An 18,123-nucleotide genomic window follows, 5' to 3' on the forward strand; every position below is an offset into this window, starting at 1 on the left:
ACCTTCTGCGGTTGCATGGGAAGGGGCCGTGGGAGGGGCTTGAGGTGTAGGGGGTGATAGAGGAGTGGACCAGGGTGTCCCAGAAGGAACGATCCATGCAAAATGCCGCCGGGGGGGGTGAAGGGAAGATGTGTTTGGTGGTGGCATCATGCTGGAGTTGGCGGAAATGGTGGAGGATGATCCTTTGAATGCGGAGGCTGGTGGGGTGAAAAGTGAGGACAAGGGGGAGCTATCATGGTTCTGGAAGGGAGAGGAAGGTGTGAGGACGGATGCGTGGGAGATGGGCCGGACACAGTTGAGGGCCCTGTCAACCAAGCTGGGTGGAAAACCTTCAAAGCTTGCAAGGTGGGGTGGAGAGTGAGGAAGGAAGGACCCTACTCGAGTCTTCTTTTGTCAGCATCTTAGCTGTTTGTCCTGCTTTCTGCAGAAAAAGTGGAAGTTTAAACATACAAAGGATGGGCCTGACACATAACTGTCACCCAGTGATTCAAACATGGTCATGATTAGTGTAGTCCCTCTTGTAACTTAATCAGTTCATGTCTGGGAATCTTCTCTCTCAGCCTTATTCCGTTGTAGCTTGATGAGTTCATGCCTGGGAAGCCCCTGCTGAATATCCAAGGTCATTGCCTTGATGCCTTGCTAATGGAGACAGGATACGTGGCTCATTCATATTCCCCTGAGGTCACTGTCCTTGATGGGTCTTCACCGACATTGTGTCTCCATCTCAGCGGGTTGAAATATGGAGAGTACAGAGATGCAATTGGGTAGTCATCTTTGTTGCAAGCTTAAGTCACACTTTTAGTTTGTGTTTTAAAAAGTTTCTGTTTTTAAAAGTTCAGTTTGGTTTTCCAGATTAAACTCATTATTTGGCATAAAGCATGTTTCCATGATAATTTTCTGTGCCCGCTGGCAGCAGGTGTGATGGGTGGCGTGCGTGGACAAGATGGCGCAATCGGTTTCACGATGGTGGGAAGGCAGGTCGCAATCATCCGCTCAGCCCGACAACGGCTGGCTGTGTTTCCCACCAACGGTCATCGGGGAGCTCATTGTAATACATCAGCGTACATTAAAGGACCATCCCACCAGGCTCTTGGACCCTGCTGGATCGTCCGTCCACTTCGGTGGGAAAGCACGTCAATGTGTTTCACAACAGCACACAGGCAACATGCACTTGGCGGCCTTCACTTTGGGGGAACTGAGTGAACAGCATCGTTTTCCACAGCTCGCTATTGTGCAGGCTCCAGGGGCGCCGGGGGGCCTGGGTGAAGTGCTGCCCTGCCACAGAGGCGACTGTGTTTGGGGGATGGTGTTCGGAGGCAACTGCTGCCTAGTCTCGGCGGTGACTGTTGCTGTTTTCTATGGGGAGGGGGGGGTAACTGGTGCCCTGGCATTGGATCCCATGCATAAGAACTCGAAGTGGGTGGGGCAGGGTAGGTGAGGGAAGCGGCCACGCAGTAGGGACATCTGTATAAACTGACCATTCCTCTGCAACTGAGACAGTTCAGGCACAGCCACAGTGATATGACTGGGGTTAGGCTTCTAGCCTGCCCGCCCATGCAAGCAATGCGGAGGCCACCAAGTGCCACCAAGTGCTCCAGACTTTACCCCACACCAGCCCAATGAGAACCGGTGTCACCAAAGGCTGCGCATGTCTAGGGACCTGGTTGCTCATATCTGCCACTTACTGCAGGACTTGGCACCAAAGGGACATGGAGGGCATCAGCGCCAGTGCTGTGAAAGTGACTGCAGCACTCAATTTCTATACCAGTGGCTCCTTTCAGGGCTCCACAGGTGACCTCATGGGATGTCACAAACCACCAGCCACAAATGCATCTATGAGGTCATGGATGCCATCTTCTCAAGGGCACACAGCTTTGTGCATTTCGCCAGGGACCGGGACAGCCAGGATGCAATGGCCTTTGGATTTGCCCGGGTCTTGGGATTCCCACAGGTGCAGGGTGCGATCGACTGCACCCATGTGGCACTCAGGTCTCTGTCGCTGCACAAGGTGGACTACATCAACCACAAGGGATTCCACTCACTGAATGTGCAGCTGGTATGTGACCACCGGAAACACATCCTGCAGGTGTGCGCATAGTTTCCGGGGAGTGTGCATGATGCCTACATCCTCAGTTGGTCACGGATCCCTGGAATCTTCCAGGGTCCACAGAAGCTGCAGGGATGGCTCCTCGGGGACAAGGCCTACCCGCCGATGCCATGGCTGATGACACTTGTGTGGCAGCCTCAGACTGCACCAGAGCGACGGTATAATGAGGCTCATGCTGCAGCTCGCAACTTGATGGAGCAGACCATCAGGATGCTGAAGATGAGGTTCTGGTGCCTGAACCAGTCTGATAGAGCCCTGCAATATGTGCAGGAAGGCCCAAGTCAAACTTGCTGCCCTGTTGCCACTTGAGGCCCTCAAAGGCCAATTAATGATCACTTAAGGGCCTCATCCTGCCATTGCTGATATTAACCCAGCTGCAGACGAGCCTATCACCTTGCAGCCTGTAAAGCAGCTACAGTTAGCGGCCAGCTTGTCACCTCCTGGTCTGGGGGATGGGGTGGTGTCGCTCAATCAAAGGCACTCAGTGCCTGATCAAGGGATTCAACATCAGGAAAGTGGGTCCACTGAGAGCCAATCCCTGCCCTTGCTGCTGACCACTCCCCCCCCACACCTCTCTCCCCACGACCTCCACCCCGCAAACATCATTCTGCACCCCCCCCCCTCCCTGCCCCCAAACACGTTGCTTAGCTGTGATCTGGGCCACTCCACGATCCTGGGACTCTGGTGCCTCACTTTCTGGCAGCAGCCAGAGGCGCTGCTGAGCCTCTGTTTGGCCAACAGCTGATAGAAAAGACTTCCACCCCAGTGTGTTGATTTTAGGGAAGGCCCGCAGGTGGCATCGTCACTGATCGGCACGTGGCTCAGCAGACCTTCCCGAAAAGAGGCAGCACGGATCTTCGCTGGCTGTCCAGCTGACAGGCGAGACCCCCAACTCCTCAACAAGGTTCCGCCCAAGAATTTGTGACAAGATTAACAGTCACTTGGACAAATGTGGATTAATTAAGAAAAGCCAGCACAGATTTGTTTAAGGAAAATCATGTTAATTGATTTTCTTGAGTTTTTTGATGAGGGAACGGAAAGGATTGATGAGGATAATGCAGTTGATGTGGTGTGAAAAGGCTTCCAAAATGCATCTGATAAAGTGCCACATCACAGTCTTGTCAACAAAGTTAGAGTCTGTGGAATAAAATGAACAGCAGCAGCACAAATATGAAATTGGCCAAGTGACAGGAAACAGAGTAGTGGTAACCGGTTGTTTGTCAGATTGTAGGAAGGGTTATCGTGGGGTTCCTTGGGGGTCAGTGTTAGGATCCCTGCTTTACTATGATCTGAAGAGAAAAAATTTGCAGGCATATGGGGAAAGGGTGGTGGGGGAGTAGGGGGTGTGTGGTTTGTGTGGTGGGATAAGTCAGTTGCTCTTGCACGAACACAGTGGGACAAATTGTCTCTTTTTGTGTTGTGACTATTCTATGATTCACACCATATTGAGACAGTCACAACTGAGTTGGGCTGGTCATGTAGCCAGAATGCCTGACACTTGCTTGCCAAAGCATATCTTCTAAGGAGAGCTTGAGTCTGGAGTGAGCGCTCATGGCAGTTAAAGGAAACACACTACAAGTACACTCTGAATGCTTCACTTTTGAGTTTTGATATTGATTTGAGTCCTGGAGAACCTCAGTCAGGATTGCTGCACCCAATGCAACTGGATAAAAATGATGCAGTATCCTTCGAAAGCAAGCACATATCAGAAGCAGAGAGAAAACAAAAGCAGAGGAGATCCTGAGCCAACAAATCATGCAAAACTCAATCGCCTGTAGTATCCTGTACTATTTTCAGCAGAACCTTCCAGGCAGAGATCAGCCTTAGCCACTAGAACCCTACCAAACACCGCAGATGATGAACATGGTCATCTTCGCCTTGACCTACCATTCCAGTAAATCTCTGCACCCTTTCCAAGGCCATGACATCCATCCTAAAATATGGTGCCCAGAATTGGCCACAATACTGCAGCTAGGTCCTAACAAGTATTTTATAAACCATGTCTTTTAGCATAACTTCCTTGCTTATGTGATCCATGCCTATATGAAGCCAAAGATCCTAGATGCCTTTTTAGCAACCTTTTCAAATTGCCTTTCCATCTTCAATGATTTATGTACACATACCCTCAGGACTCTATGTTCCTGCATTTCCTTTAAAACTGTATGTAGTTTACATTGGGGTGGCGTAGTGGTAATGGCACAGGACCAGTAATCCAGAGACCTAGGCTAATGCTCTGGGGCACAGCAGCTGGTGGAATCTAAATTCATTTAAATAAAAAGTCTGGAATTTGAAGGCTATTTTCAGTAGTGGTGACAGTGAAACTGTCATCGATTGTTGTAAAAGTACGCTTGGTTCACTAATGCTCTTTGGGGAAGGAAATCTGCCATTCTTACCCACAGCAATGTGGCTGCCATTCAGTTCAAGGGCACTTAGGGATGAGCAATAAATGCTGACCTTGCAAGCAAGGCCTGAGAGAGAAATCATGGGCCCTGGTGCTTCTCCTGTTTACGGGCCCTTTTAACCTCCACCACCCATTTAACCCTCCGCTTCAATCATGCATGATATTTTTTCCTCTTTTCAGATTCACCAATCAATCACAAAAAAGTCCTAGTAAATGATAGTGCTCATTATTGGCATCTGGCTACAAATATCGTCCGATATATATGCAGCATGGATCATTAATATTAAGAGGAGCAATGTTATAATGCAGTGTTAGTTTGTGTGCACGCAATAGGTAATTCCACGTGACTATTAAACAGAGATTACAAATTTTACTTTAACAGCATCATGCAATATTATTAATTTGACAGGAAAATATCCCCACTGTACAGATGATAACACTGATTTTGGTGACTGCCTCAGCCCCCATTAACATGCTCTGAACATTGCACCATATGGATATGGTGGCAGTAAATTCATATTTGGGGGAAGATTAAACTTGCAACCCAGATAAACTGCACAAGATCTTTTCTGTTCTGTAGAAGATTTTCTCCTGCCTGGGTGCATGATACTCAGTACAATTACTGAAGAGTTGTGATTCAATTCTATTTTATCAGTAATCGCACAGGGTAGAAAGATCAAATTACTCCTGAACAACAAAGTGGAATGATTGACTAACATAGGTCTTCGCTGTCAGTGAGAGTTGAAGCCCTCAGGTGTCTCTGTGCAACACAGCTTTTAAGAGGCCAGAGCACAAAGACTGAATGGTTCACAATTGTATCTGCGTTTTCTTGATCAGCAAGTCTGAAAACTCTTCTGATTGCTTCTTCTCACTATATTTTCAATATCTACTATACCTCAAAAAACTCATTAAAGCACGAAGGTAGAGTGGGATAATAGGTAAGTGGACAAAAGGACAAGATTGAAGTCAATGTAAAGGACTCTTGAGAATTATGTGCAGTGTAAAACAGGTTATTGATTCACTATGGACCCTTAACGCACCCCTGCCCTGGCAATTTCACCCCACAAAGCCTGCTCAGTAAACTTCCATTAGCAACAAAATAAACAGAACTCTAGCCATCATTCCACCCTCTGTTTGCAAGATAATTATGGATGACAAAGGCCATCTAGCCCAGTTCATCTCATCCGTCCCAGAATGAATACAAACATATGTATTAGGAGCAGAAGTAGGCCATTCGGCCCCTCGAGCTTGCTCTGCTATTTGATAACATTGCCTTCATTGTACCAGTCATTACTAGAACTCATAAGTACTTAATTGACTATAAAGTGATTTGGGACTTGTGAATGGTGCTGTATAAATGTAGGTTTACTGTTTCTTCCATTACACCTGCATGCAGTAGGCAGAGTGACAGTAACAAGGGTGAAATTGGAGGCTCAGTTGGAGGCCTTGGGGAAATCAACTATATATCGCCTTCCAGTCCGAAAAAAACTGTTTACCACTACACTATGCTTTCCTTTACTTAGCCAGTTTTGTTCAAGAAGTTGGCTCACCATTTCCACTTTCTCAAAGGCAATTCGAGATGGGCAACAAATACCTGCAGTGCCCACATCCCATGGACCAATAGAAACAGCTGTACTGTCATTATCCTTTAATCCCATGGGCTTTAATTTTTCTAACAAGTACATTTTGTGATTGTGGGGTTTCGTTATCTCAAATAACTAGGGTATGATGCAGAATGATGCCAACAACATGGGTTCAATCCCTGTACTGGCAGTGGTAGCTCATGGATGCCTGCCTCCTCTCTTGGCCCCACGCTTGCAGAGTGGTGCTCCTCAAGCTATATATAACTAATTGTCTCTCTTGCTAATGGAGAGAGATGCCTATGGTCCTTTGTGGACTATGGTTAATTATTTATTATGTGATAATTTTTAAAATGGAATTGTGGAACTCTGATATAGTAGCCATCACTGAGACGTGGTTGAGGGAGGTGCAGGATTGGCAGCTCAACATTCTGGGATATAGAATCTTCAGGCAAGACAGGGGAGGGGGTAAAAGAGGAGGAGGCATTGCATTAATGGTTAAGGAGTCATTTACTGCAGTAAGGAGAGATGATATCTTGGAGGGGGCATCAAATGAAACTTTGTAGGTAGGGTTTAGGAATAAAAAAGGGGCAGCCACATTGTTAGGTGTTTATTATAGACCCCCAGATAGTCAGCGGGAAATTGAGGAGCAAATATGTGCACAATTTGCGGAGGTGTGTAAAAACATTAATAGGGTAATTATATTAGGTGATTTCAACTTTCCCAACATTACTTAGGATAGACATAGTGTCAGGGGCTTGGACAGAGTGGATTTCTTGAAATGTGTACAGGAGAACTTTTAGGTCAATATGTAGAGGGTCCAACAAGGGAAGGCGCAGTGCTGGACCTAATTCTGGGGAATGAAGCCAGACAGGTGGCTGAGGTGGTAGTAGAGGAGCAGTTTAGTGATAGCGACCACAACATGGTACAGTGTAAGCTTGTTATGGACAAAGAAATAGACTAGTTGCATAAAAATGTTTTGGATTCGGGGAGAGCGGATTTTAGTAAAATAAGGCAGGATCTGACCAAGGTAGACTGGGAACAGCTACTTGTGGGGAAATTTACAGAGGAGCAGTGGGGGGGGGGGGGGCGTTCAAAAAGGAAATGGGGAGGCTACAGGCTCAATATGTTCCCTCTAGGGTGATAGGAAGGAGTAACAAGCCCAGAGAACCATGGATGACCAGAGATATTCAGGATATGATGAGAAGGAAGAGAGAGGCTTTTAGCAGGTACAAGGGGAGCAGATCAGCAGAGGCATTAGTGAAGTACAGAAAGTGCAGGGTGGAGCTTAAGAAAGCAATTAGGAGAGCAAAAAGAGGATATGAGAAAGCTCTGGCTGGTAGAAGTAGGGAAAATCCCAAGATATTCTACAAGCATATCAATGGGAAGAGAATAAGTAGGGAAAGAGTAGGGCCCGTTAGGGACCAAGGGGAGAATCCATGGGTGGAGCCAGAGGACATCGCTAGTGTGTTGAACGAATACTTTACATCCATCTTCACCCAAGAGAATGAGGATGAAGGTATGGAACTCGAGGAGAGAGACTGCGAGGTTCTTGAACAAATTAATATAGGGAGTGACAAGTTATTGGAGATGTTGGCAGGCTTAGAAGTGGACAAATCTCCAGGTCTGGATGATTTGTGTCCCAGACTGCTGAGAGAGGCAAGGGTGGAGATCGCAGGGACTCTACCCAAATTTTTAATTCCTCTCTAGCCACGGGGGAGCTGCCAGAGGACTGGAGAACAGCTAATGTGGTTCTGCTATTTAAGAAGGGTTGTAGAGATAAGCCAGGGAACGACAGGCCAGTGAGTCTCACGTCAGTGTAGGGAAACTATTGTAGAAAATTCTGAAGGAGGGAATCTATCTCCACTTGGAGAGGCAAGGTTTGATCAGGAATAGTCAGCATGGCTTTGTCAGAGGGAGGTCATGCCTAACAAATTTGATTGAATTGTTTGAGGAGGTGACCAGGTGTGTAGATGAGGGTAGTGCAGTTGATGTAGTTTATATGGATTTCAGCAAAGCCTTTGACACAGTTCCACATGGGAGACTTATAAAGAAGGCAAATGCACATGGGACACAGGGTCATTTGATAAGGTGGATTCAAAATTCGCTTAGTTGTAGGAGACAGAGGGTGATGACAGAAGGATGCTTTAGTGACTGGAAGCCAGTATCCAGTGGTGTACCACAGGGATCTGTGCTGGGTCCCCTATTATTCGTCTTTTATATAAACGATATAGGTGACAATGTGAGGGGTAGGATTAGTAAATTTGCACATATCACAAAGATTGGCCAGGTGGTTAACAGTGAGGTTGAGTGTCTTGGGCAACAGGAAGATATGGAAGGGATGGTCAAATGGGCAGATAAGTGGCAGATGGAACTTAACCCTGAAGAGTGTGAGGTGATACACTTTGGAAGGAGTAATTTGACAAGGAGGTATTCAATGAATGGCATGACACTAGGAAGTTCTGAGAAACAAAGGGACCTTGGCACGTGTGTCCATAGATCTCTGAAGGCAGAGGGGCATGTTAGTGGGGTGGTGAAAAAGGCATATGGGACACTAGCATTTATCAATGGAGGCATAGATTACAAAAGTAGGGAGGTCATGTTGGAGTTGTATAGAACCTTGGTAAGGGCACAGCTGAAGTACTGTGTGCAGTTCTGGTCACCACATTATAGGAAGGATGTGATTGCACTGGAGGGGGTGCAGAGGAGATTCACCAGGATGTTGCCTGGGATGAAACATTTAAGTTATGAAGAGAGGTTGGATACTTGGGTTGTTTTTGTTGGAGCAGAGAAGACTGAGGGACGACCTTATCGAAGTGTACAAGATTATGAGGGGCATGGACAGGTTGGATAGGGAGCAACTGTTCCCCTTAGTTGAAGGGTCAGTCACGAGGGGACACAATTTCAAAGTGAGGGGCAAGAGGTTTAGGGGTGGATGATGGTCTGGAATGCACTGCCTGGGAGGGTGGTGAAGGCGGGTTGCCTCACATCCTTTAAAAAGTACCTGGATGAGCACTTGGCACGTTGTAACATTCAAGGCTATGGGCCAAGTGCTGGTAAATGGGATTAGGTAGGTAGGTAGGTCAGGTGTTTCTCACATGTCGGTGCAGACTCGATGGGCCGAAGGGCCTCTTCTGCACTGTGTGATTCTGTGATTGTGAAAATGTATTTTGTATGCCCATGTACTCATCAACCATAATACCCTCACCAACATTCTCCACTACACCATCAAAGAACATGATCAAGTTAGTCAAATGCAATTTTCCTTTAACAAATCAATGTTGCCTTCCATTTATTAACCCACACTTTTCCAAAGACAGGTTAATTTTGTCTCAGATAAATATCTCAATTAATAATCAGAAATGAGGAGCTCAGTCCATTTGTAAGCAGATTCACAGATGTTCTCCCAGCCACTTCTTTAATTTCCTCATCTGAATGAACAGCATTTATTCAAAGTATAGCATCGATGCAAATGTATGTTGGCTTGTGGTTTTAAATAGCACACATTCATATCAAGGACATATTACCCATTACTCATGTTAGCATCAGATAGTCAAAATGGGGGAATTCATGTTCATTCGGGATCAGCAATTTGGTCAAAGTCTTAATCATTATCATTGACTGAGCCAGCAGTTGGGGGTGTGAGAATTGGCTTATGGCTTTATGCTCTTGATTGCGATCCGGTTGCGAACTGTTAGAACGTGCAGATTTCTGGGTGACAGGTGAGGGTAAGATAGGCTTGGTTATGATGCCTTTCACAGTTGAATAGATTGCTGACACTCACTGATTCAGTTCACACATGGAAAACAGTTGCCAGTGCCTGTAGTGTGATAGTGTTTTCAGGGGGGATTCAATAATTTGAAACAGCAATAATTTACATTTATTGACCACCTTTAATGTAGTAAGTACTAATTGAATCAGATGATAAAAATTGGACAAAAAAAAACAAATTGTCTTAAAGTTACATATACATTTTGCTCACCTCACTTGTCAAAGGTTAAAAACCCTGCCAAAAGATGCAGGTACAGTTGATGCCAAGTATACAAAGCTCATAGAGATTAGTAGAATTCTGAAAACTGTGACAAGTAACCCTATATGTGAATTTCTCAATGGCTTGATTGAAAGGCTTGAGCAAAATGCTTGGTTTGTGTAGATGTTAAATACCTGCTTGGCCCAAAAGGAATATCCTGGTGTAGTGTATGTATACTTCCTTTATCACAGGTGACACTAGAGACTCCATTCTGATCTAATCATATTTTTCAAAAAGACGCTGCTGAACAATGTAGACTTTGAAGCATCCCGAGAATCCCAAGAGCCACTCAGTGTCTTGGTGTGGATGCCAAACCACAAATTAAAATATTGTGGTATTTGACTGCAGCGATGGAGGATAAAATAAGACTGGCAAAACGTTCCTGTCACCATTTTTTAATAAACCTTTCATTAATTTTGTTTTTTACTGCTGTTCAGCAGTAATAAAGGTGAGCTACATTTTCAGCTTCTGCATCCTGAAACTAGGGAGGGAATTGGAATACTAGCGCTGAAAAGGAAGCTTCAAGTAACTTCAATAAACCCAGAAAGTGCACAAGCATCTGGAAATTCCCGGATTTGATCCAAAGTCTGTGCTTGTCTGCTGCATTCTGGGTTTGCAGGAGAGACAAAAGAAAATTGAATGGGAAAGAGGATCTTTTTATTACAAAGAGAAACATTCCCATGATATTCTAAACATTGAGTTATGAACAATTGTACTCTTCAGGTAAAGCAGTGTTAGAGGGCCTGGAATAATTGGACCAAGGCACAGAGACATAATTGAGTCTTCATTTCACATGCATTCTGTCTTCATTTTTGCATTTCCATAATGAGATTCCTATATTTGCATTTACAATGCCAATTGCCTATGTAAACTTGTCATGCTGTTATTATACTCCTGCTAGTAGTGGCACAGCACTAGATATTAAAGCTTATATCGCACTGTAAAAAAAAATTGAAAACAAAACTGAAGGAGAGGTTGACTTTAACTTATGTCCAGCTGATCAGTGGTGTGTGCTAGCAACCCACCATCCTTACAAAAAAGGCCTGGCCCAGGTCTCATTTAAATTGAACCAGTAAGCTGACAGGTAAATAACAGCCCAGAAGTCACCCAGCCGGCAGCAAGTTAAGTCTCAGGACAGATCCCAATCAAGGAAGTGGATAGGATAGGACTGAAATAGGGCCGACCCTGATTATTTTCACAGGGCGCAGAGGAAAGTTCCTGCTTCTCCTGCCTCCACAAAACTTAACTTTATAGGGTCTCTTCGGCTTTGTCACCAATGAAACGGTCAGGAATTGCACTCTGACTAGTTCTATCCCAAAATACCAATTGGTGTCCTATATATTTCATATTCCCCAAAATTTACATATTAAAAGCGACCAATGCCTGAAGCAGCCATTTTAGTCTTCCAGCAGTCGACCCTCTAAAAGTGGCGATCGGTTGATCATCGGTATTGATGGGGCAGTCAGTCTGTCAACCCAATCAATATTTGAGGCCGTTACTACCTCCTTAATACCCATTTTTATAAGTTAAAATCATCCCTAATGAGTCTTTTCTAATGCTGGTCGTTAGCGACAGAGGAGTTTCCACAACTCACAGCTAGGAAGCAACAAAGAACTGACAAATCTACATTAATGAATCAGTGCAAACAGCAACACCTTGCATTTTTGTAGTGTCTTTAAAGTAGCAATTAAAGTTTGCAGCTAGGAAAACATGTCATTAGCACAGGTTCCAAAATAAATACAAATGCAGCAAAACAAATTACCGGAGGAAGCTACTCGAGATCTTATTGAAAAATTGTGTATGTATATGTGCAGGTATGACTGGTCTTCAAAAAAAAATGGTTACAGCACGTGGTTAAAAGAAATTGCATGTGAAGAAGTTTAAGTGCCATAGGTAATTTATAAATCTCATGCTTTGGGGTCCTTTGTTTTATTTCCAGGTCTTCACTAACCTTGTCAGGATTAAAACTGTAATTAATAGGTTTGAAATTTGAAATTGACCTGCTGATTGGAACTTTAATATCCAGAAGAGTTACCAGGATCTCATGGGTTTTTGATTGATCAAATAGACTTTTGGTCTCTTGCATAATGACTGCACATAGCAGAGACCACCACTAAATCAAAGCTAAAAGAAAAAGTTTTTTTGACAGTCTTCTCAAAGCCTTCCTCTTGAAAATGCTAACTTCTGCTGATTTGTTTCCACGACCTTGAGTCCCATGTAGGAATCTAGATTGTGTGTGATTTTCATCGCTCAACATCAGAGTGAAATTTAATGCCCTCCCCTGAGGTGGGTTTGGTGGCAGGGCGGCATTTCATCGGGCAGGAATGTGGTGGGTGGGGTCCCTCCAGCCTTCCCATCTTTGCCCGCACCTATTAAGTCTGGGATGGGAATGTTTGTGGACGGCCGTCAATTCTCATCCCGCTGCCACTGGTTTTCACCCAGCAACGGGTGGGGGAAGCTCAAAAAGCCAAGCAGGGAGCCTAAAAAGCAAACCCTGTTGGGGTTACTTGCGGGCTTCGGGGGAGGGGGTGGGGGTCCTGGTTCATAGGCACTCAGTGCCTGTTTGAGGGACCTGGCATCAGGAAGGGGGGCCCACTGAGAGCCACCCAACTGCCTTTGCTGCTGACCCCCCCCTCCCCTCTGCCATCACTCGCCTGTAGTCTGGGGTCCGAATGATCCTGGGCCTCAAGTAAATGCATTACTGGCAACAGCCACCATCTCTCCAGTGGCATTGCTGAATAATGAAGAGCTGCCAGTTTCTGATTGGCTGTTAGCTCTTGACCTCTGCCCCCAGGGTCCTTGTTCCTGAGAAAGGCCTGCTGCTGTCTAGTTAAGTGCGTGATTGGCACATAATGTGATGGGCCTGCTCAAAAGAGATAACATAAGGCTCTCTCTGGCTGTTCAGCCAGTGGGCAAGACCCCTGTTACCTACATTAAATTCCACCCTTGGTGTCTGTGCCTTCAGTGACCTAAGCTCTGGAATTTCCTCCCTAAACTGTCTCTTTATCTATCTCCCCTCCTTTAAACACTCCTTAAGACCTATCTCTCTGACCAAGCTTTTGATTACTTGTCCTAATATCTCCTTCCGTGATTCAATGTCAAATTTTGTTTCTTCTGAAGTATTTTGGGACATTAAAGGCACGATATAAACGCAGGTTGTTGTTTCTGGGCAAGCTAATTTACCAGTCAAACCTCATTTGTCACCATATGATGGCAGAGCACACTTGCTTTTCAGGAGGTGGTGGGGCACTGGGGAGCAGAGTAGTTGATGGATAGTGATAGGGCTGCTGATATTCCCTACCTTCCCATCTAGCCCATTAGCACAGACATTAATTGTGCTCCAATTGTTGCCCTGGTTTAGATCAGCTAACGCAGCACAGATTGGAAATTGAATCTAAGGTCCTCTCAGCCAATGGGAAAATCATTGCATAGACACCCATAGGAAATGTTATTATTTTGTTATGGTGAGAGACTATTAATCATCTCTTCTTTTTGTTCTCTTCCAGCAACAGAACAGGCCATACCAAAGTAAAATAAAAGCTACTGTGGCCCCCCTCCCATTAGTCCGTCAGTCCACCAATCAGCCTAAGAGCTTCCGGCCTGCACTGCCTATGAGCACTTGCTCTTATAGAAGAGCCCCATTTCCAGATGATAATGATGAGTTTCTGTCAGGTTTCTGATGCTTTATTTTATTTTAGTTTACCACATACTGATGTTAAAGCAGTAGAGTGTAATTTTTCTGGCACCTGTAGCTATTGTGAGACAGGGGTTGAAAATTGTTCAGTTCTGTTGAAGGGTCACAAGGACTCGAAACGTCAACTCTTTTCTTCTCCGCCGATGCTGCCAGACCTGCTGAGTTTTTCCAGGTAATTCTGTTTTTGTTTTGAAAATTGCAGGATGGCTCCAGGATGGAGAAACTGGGTGTGTTCCATTTTCCGGTCAGAAAACGTACAATAACATTTTTCTGACAGTGGGTTACAAAGTTTTCGGTGAGATTTTCAGTTTACACCTCCAGTCACTGCTGCCTGTCGTAGAAATTTCATCGTCTAGTTCTTAAGCTTGCAAGAACTTACTCTTCATTTCAGAAACCCAATTTAAATCTAGCTAGATCAAAAAGGTAAAAGCAAAAAAATCTCTGTCTGCTAGCTACGAGGATCCTAAGTGAGGTGAATTTTGGGAACATAGAAACAGGAGTAGGCCATTCAGTGCCTCAAGTCTAATCTACTTTGTATGGTATAGCCTAATGTCTATAGGGTGTACAACACACTGATTAAGCAGCAAGTTGACAATTCCACTGTTAACAGTAGGAAAGGTGCGATGATGACAAAGGAAGGGATGTTTTTCTGAAGTTTGGTTCAGGTACCTTGTTGGCGCAGAATAGAGAGAGTTTTGCGCTTCATGTAATCTGTCTAAAGACTGACTGGGAGTGCCAAAATGTAAATATCGGGTATCCAAAATGCAAACTGCTCCATTTATTAACATTGCTGCCTTGATGAACAAGGATAAAAAGTTTTAAATGCGGTTATTCCTTTTGCCCGCAGCAAAACATTTTCACATTTCCATAGCTGTATGAAGAATATGAAAGAACAACTAGTAAAAACAAAAGTCAGTGACATGATGGAAGATGAGATTCATGAGTTGAATTTGAATTGCTTATCTCAGCATGCTGTTATCAAAAAGAGATCACCATCTTACTTCGCCCAGCTGACTGGCCCTATATTGTAGTTGGGAGAACCTTGCAGGAGGGTCATCTCTTCACTATTAGGGAAACGTGTGTGACATGAGAAGCCAAAATGATAGTGAAAGACTGGGGTGAAAATACGCAGGGAACACAACTGGTTAAAAATTAGGAGAATGGAAGTAAATACAGTGTGCGTACCTACCACCTACACTGGGTAAATCAGCATATGGTTATTAGCATAGTAATAAACATAACCTTTTTCTCTAGGTTCTTAATTTTAACTTGAGGTGGTTATTTGCAGTTCCTGTTAAGTGAATAATCTTTAACACAGCTTTTATCAGGAGCATTCTCCCTCTGGTACTTTACTGTAAAATAATCCAAAAAATATGTTGTGCGATTTCATGAATACTTTCAACTGTACTGAGAGATTTCTATCATTGTAAAACTTTAATATTACTTTTAATAGTTGGTAAAATATTTCAATAAATTTCTCGCGACAGTTGAAAAGATATTGAATAGCTGTTAATTTCTGTAAACTTGATGAAAGGAGTCATAAAAAGTTAACAATTAATGGTGCACTGCTGCAGCATGTACAGTGTAGCCACACAAGTGTTCATTTGGAAATTATAGACTCTGTATTGTTACAACATGATTAGGGACCAGTGACTTTCTGTTTAAAGTAGACAAAGTTTAAAATCCCACTTACCCACCAGGAGAATAAAGCCACAAGATTCCATGTTTTAAACAAAAAGAAACTTTACCATACAAAGTCAGAAAAGTAAAACAATTTACAATATTTATCCCATACTCCAACATTCAGAATTAACATGAGGTAAATATGAATTAACAGACCAAACTGTGGTTGAACACACCACACTGCACATTAAATGGCAAAAAGGCAGATCCCACGGATTTCTCAGAAACCCATCCACAGTGACCACTATGAGTCACAAAATCTCATTAAAACTCTACCCCCCTCACAAGGGATTTTAACTCCTCATTTTCAAAGATCTAGCTTCCGAATTCCCTCAAAGGCCACACCAACTCAGACTATCTCAATGACTGCTCACATCCCTATGGTTCAATCTCTTTTCCTGAGACTGTGTTACTCAGGATTCACAAAGCTGCCCTCCTGCTTCTAATTACCAGCACACTTCCAACTCTTTTGCAGACCACTAGCTTCACTAAGCTGGCACTGCCTTGGGTTTCTCTGAACTCCAGTCCCCTGGCTCCACCAAGCTATAAATGGCTCCCAGGGATTCTTCTGAGCCCTAACCCTCTCCAGCATGGGAACATGCGACCTCTGCCACCTTCTCAGCTCCCCAGGACTTCGCCTGAGCCCTAACTGCATCAAACAGCTCCCAGGGCTTCTCTGTGAGCTGCAAACTGCACAAGGTCCAGACTGCAACTCTCCGCTGCACTGAATGACTACCAGGGTTTTTCTGAACCCTAACTGCCTGGAGCCTGCTAATAGTAGCCTCTTTTCAGTATGAAGCTTCTTCCCCTGCTGCAAAACACTCAAATAAATGAAACCAGAGAATCTTCTTATGCTCCACCCATCACCATGACGATGTAGCCTTTCAGGGTTCACTGAATGCTTTTAAACTAATTTAACTCTAACTCCCAAAACAAAATATCCCTCTGGACTGCACTTCTTTGCATGCAGTGTGGACATCATACTTCCAATTTTCCAGTTAAGTAAACCCACCGAGTGTTTTATGACTGCTCCATCTCTTCTATTCTGACTCTATTGAACAAACATGGGTGATCTTCTGAACTGTCATTTTTTTTTAGGTGTTCTGACAATCTCTAAAGCCCAGCATTTCAGTTACCTTACCTCCACAATAACAATCTTCCCAGAACTGAACATTACCTCTAAAATATTAACATGAACCACGAACTAGATATACATCACAGTATCTTAACTCTATCTACCTGCATTGGCTTCATTGCCCACAATACCCTTGCCTAACAAATATCTTATCAATCTAAGTTTTGAAATTTTCAATTGACTTAGTAGCTTCATTAGCATATAGAAGGAACGAGTTCCACATTTCCACTCCACTTTCTTATATGCTCAGGTGACCAGTGCTCTTCAAGACTTGAACATCAGTAGATCAGCACTGTGATCGCCTTACTTCATGGTATTTGATCTTCTTGGTCATCATCACTTCTTTTCCCCCATTATGGCTCAAATACATCCATACATTTTCTAATACTGAATTAAACTATGTAGTTTAAAATGCAAGGAGTTCCTCAAGAGGTAAATGAGTAAAACACCTAAATTTCCCTGAGGTTCATTGCTCTCATCCAATCCTTGATTTTCTATTCTGATAGCACCAAGAAAACACTCCTGGGGATTCAGGATCTTTCTAAAGGCTTACTTTAAATCTTGCAACTGCACCAACACTGACCTGCACTGAGCGGAGACCTGTTAAAATGGCTTCTAGCTGGGTCACCTTTTCACTTTCTATTTTGTTACCCAAAGAAGAGAGTTGGTACTGAAGAAATTGGCTCTCAAAATCAGATAACTTTAATGTCTGACCCCTGAAGAGTTACAAGCAGTCTTTCTTTTTGGTTCAAATCTTAAGGCAGATACTGGGCTGGATTTACGTTCCAAGGTCTGGATCCCAACACCGGGATGAATTCCATGATGGGAACCCTGAGATGCCGGCAACGGGACCTTGGAAATGATTCTGGAGGAGGTGACCGATTAAGTGATTACCTCCTGGGGCCCTGTCCAATTAAGGACAGCAGGCGGACTACCTAGGCTGGAGGTTTGAGAAGGCTTGGGAAGATTGAATTAGTTATTTTACAGGGAGCATAAGGAGAAGCCTTCCTCAATGCTGTTATAATCTGCTCTGTGAGCTGGTGAGTAAGAGTGTTTAAAGGGATAATTTCTATCAAATTCTAGTTTATTTTTCTTTAATTTAGCAATTAAGTAAAAATTACTATTAATTTAGAAGTTAAGTTTAATTCCAGCCTTAAAACAGGGGTATACAAGCTCTATCTAAGAGCAGCAGCAGCTACTTAATTAGGTAACTAGCTTAAACTGAAGATTGAATTAGTTGTTTTTCAGGGAGCATAAAAACAGGTTTCCTCAGTTCTGCCTTGTGTGCACTGGAATGCTGCATTGGGTGCACAGAGTGTAAAATGGGAGTTTAGTGAAGAAGGCCAAGACATGCTCCTTTCTTTTTCTACCTTCTCACAGCCTCCCAAAGCCAGCTCCTACTTCAGTATAGGGGAAGAAGCTGATGGTGAGTAACTGGTAAGTTATTTATTTTATTCTAAGTGTGATAAATAGTTTTTAAAGTTGTGGTAAGT

At 43.9% G+C, this 18,123-nt stretch overlaps 1 protein-coding gene across 1 annotated transcript in view; it reads left to right on the top strand.

Annotated features, from left to right (window-relative positions):
- The window catches only part of LOC121275919 (meiosis 1 associated protein), a 103,917-nt gene extending 86,348 nt beyond the window's left edge, over window positions 1–17,569 (top strand). Inside the window, exons 11-13 of the mRNA XM_041183756.1 lie at window positions 13,625–13,790; window positions 14,015–14,107; window positions 17,391–17,569. Of these exons, the coding sequence (XP_041039690.1) occupies window positions 13,625–13,790; window positions 14,015–14,107; window positions 17,391–17,569 (438 nt within the window). The remainder of the gene's footprint in view (window positions 1–13,624; window positions 13,791–14,014; window positions 14,108–17,390) is intronic.
- Window positions 17,570–18,123: the final 554 nt, after the last annotated feature.

Source organism: Carcharodon carcharias, chromosome 1 (genome assembly GCF_017639515.1).
Source record: "Carcharodon carcharias isolate sCarCar2 chromosome 1, sCarCar2.pri, whole genome shotgun sequence".
In the NCBI taxonomy this organism is placed as follows: domain Eukaryota; kingdom Metazoa; phylum Chordata; class Chondrichthyes; order Lamniformes; family Lamnidae; genus Carcharodon; species Carcharodon carcharias.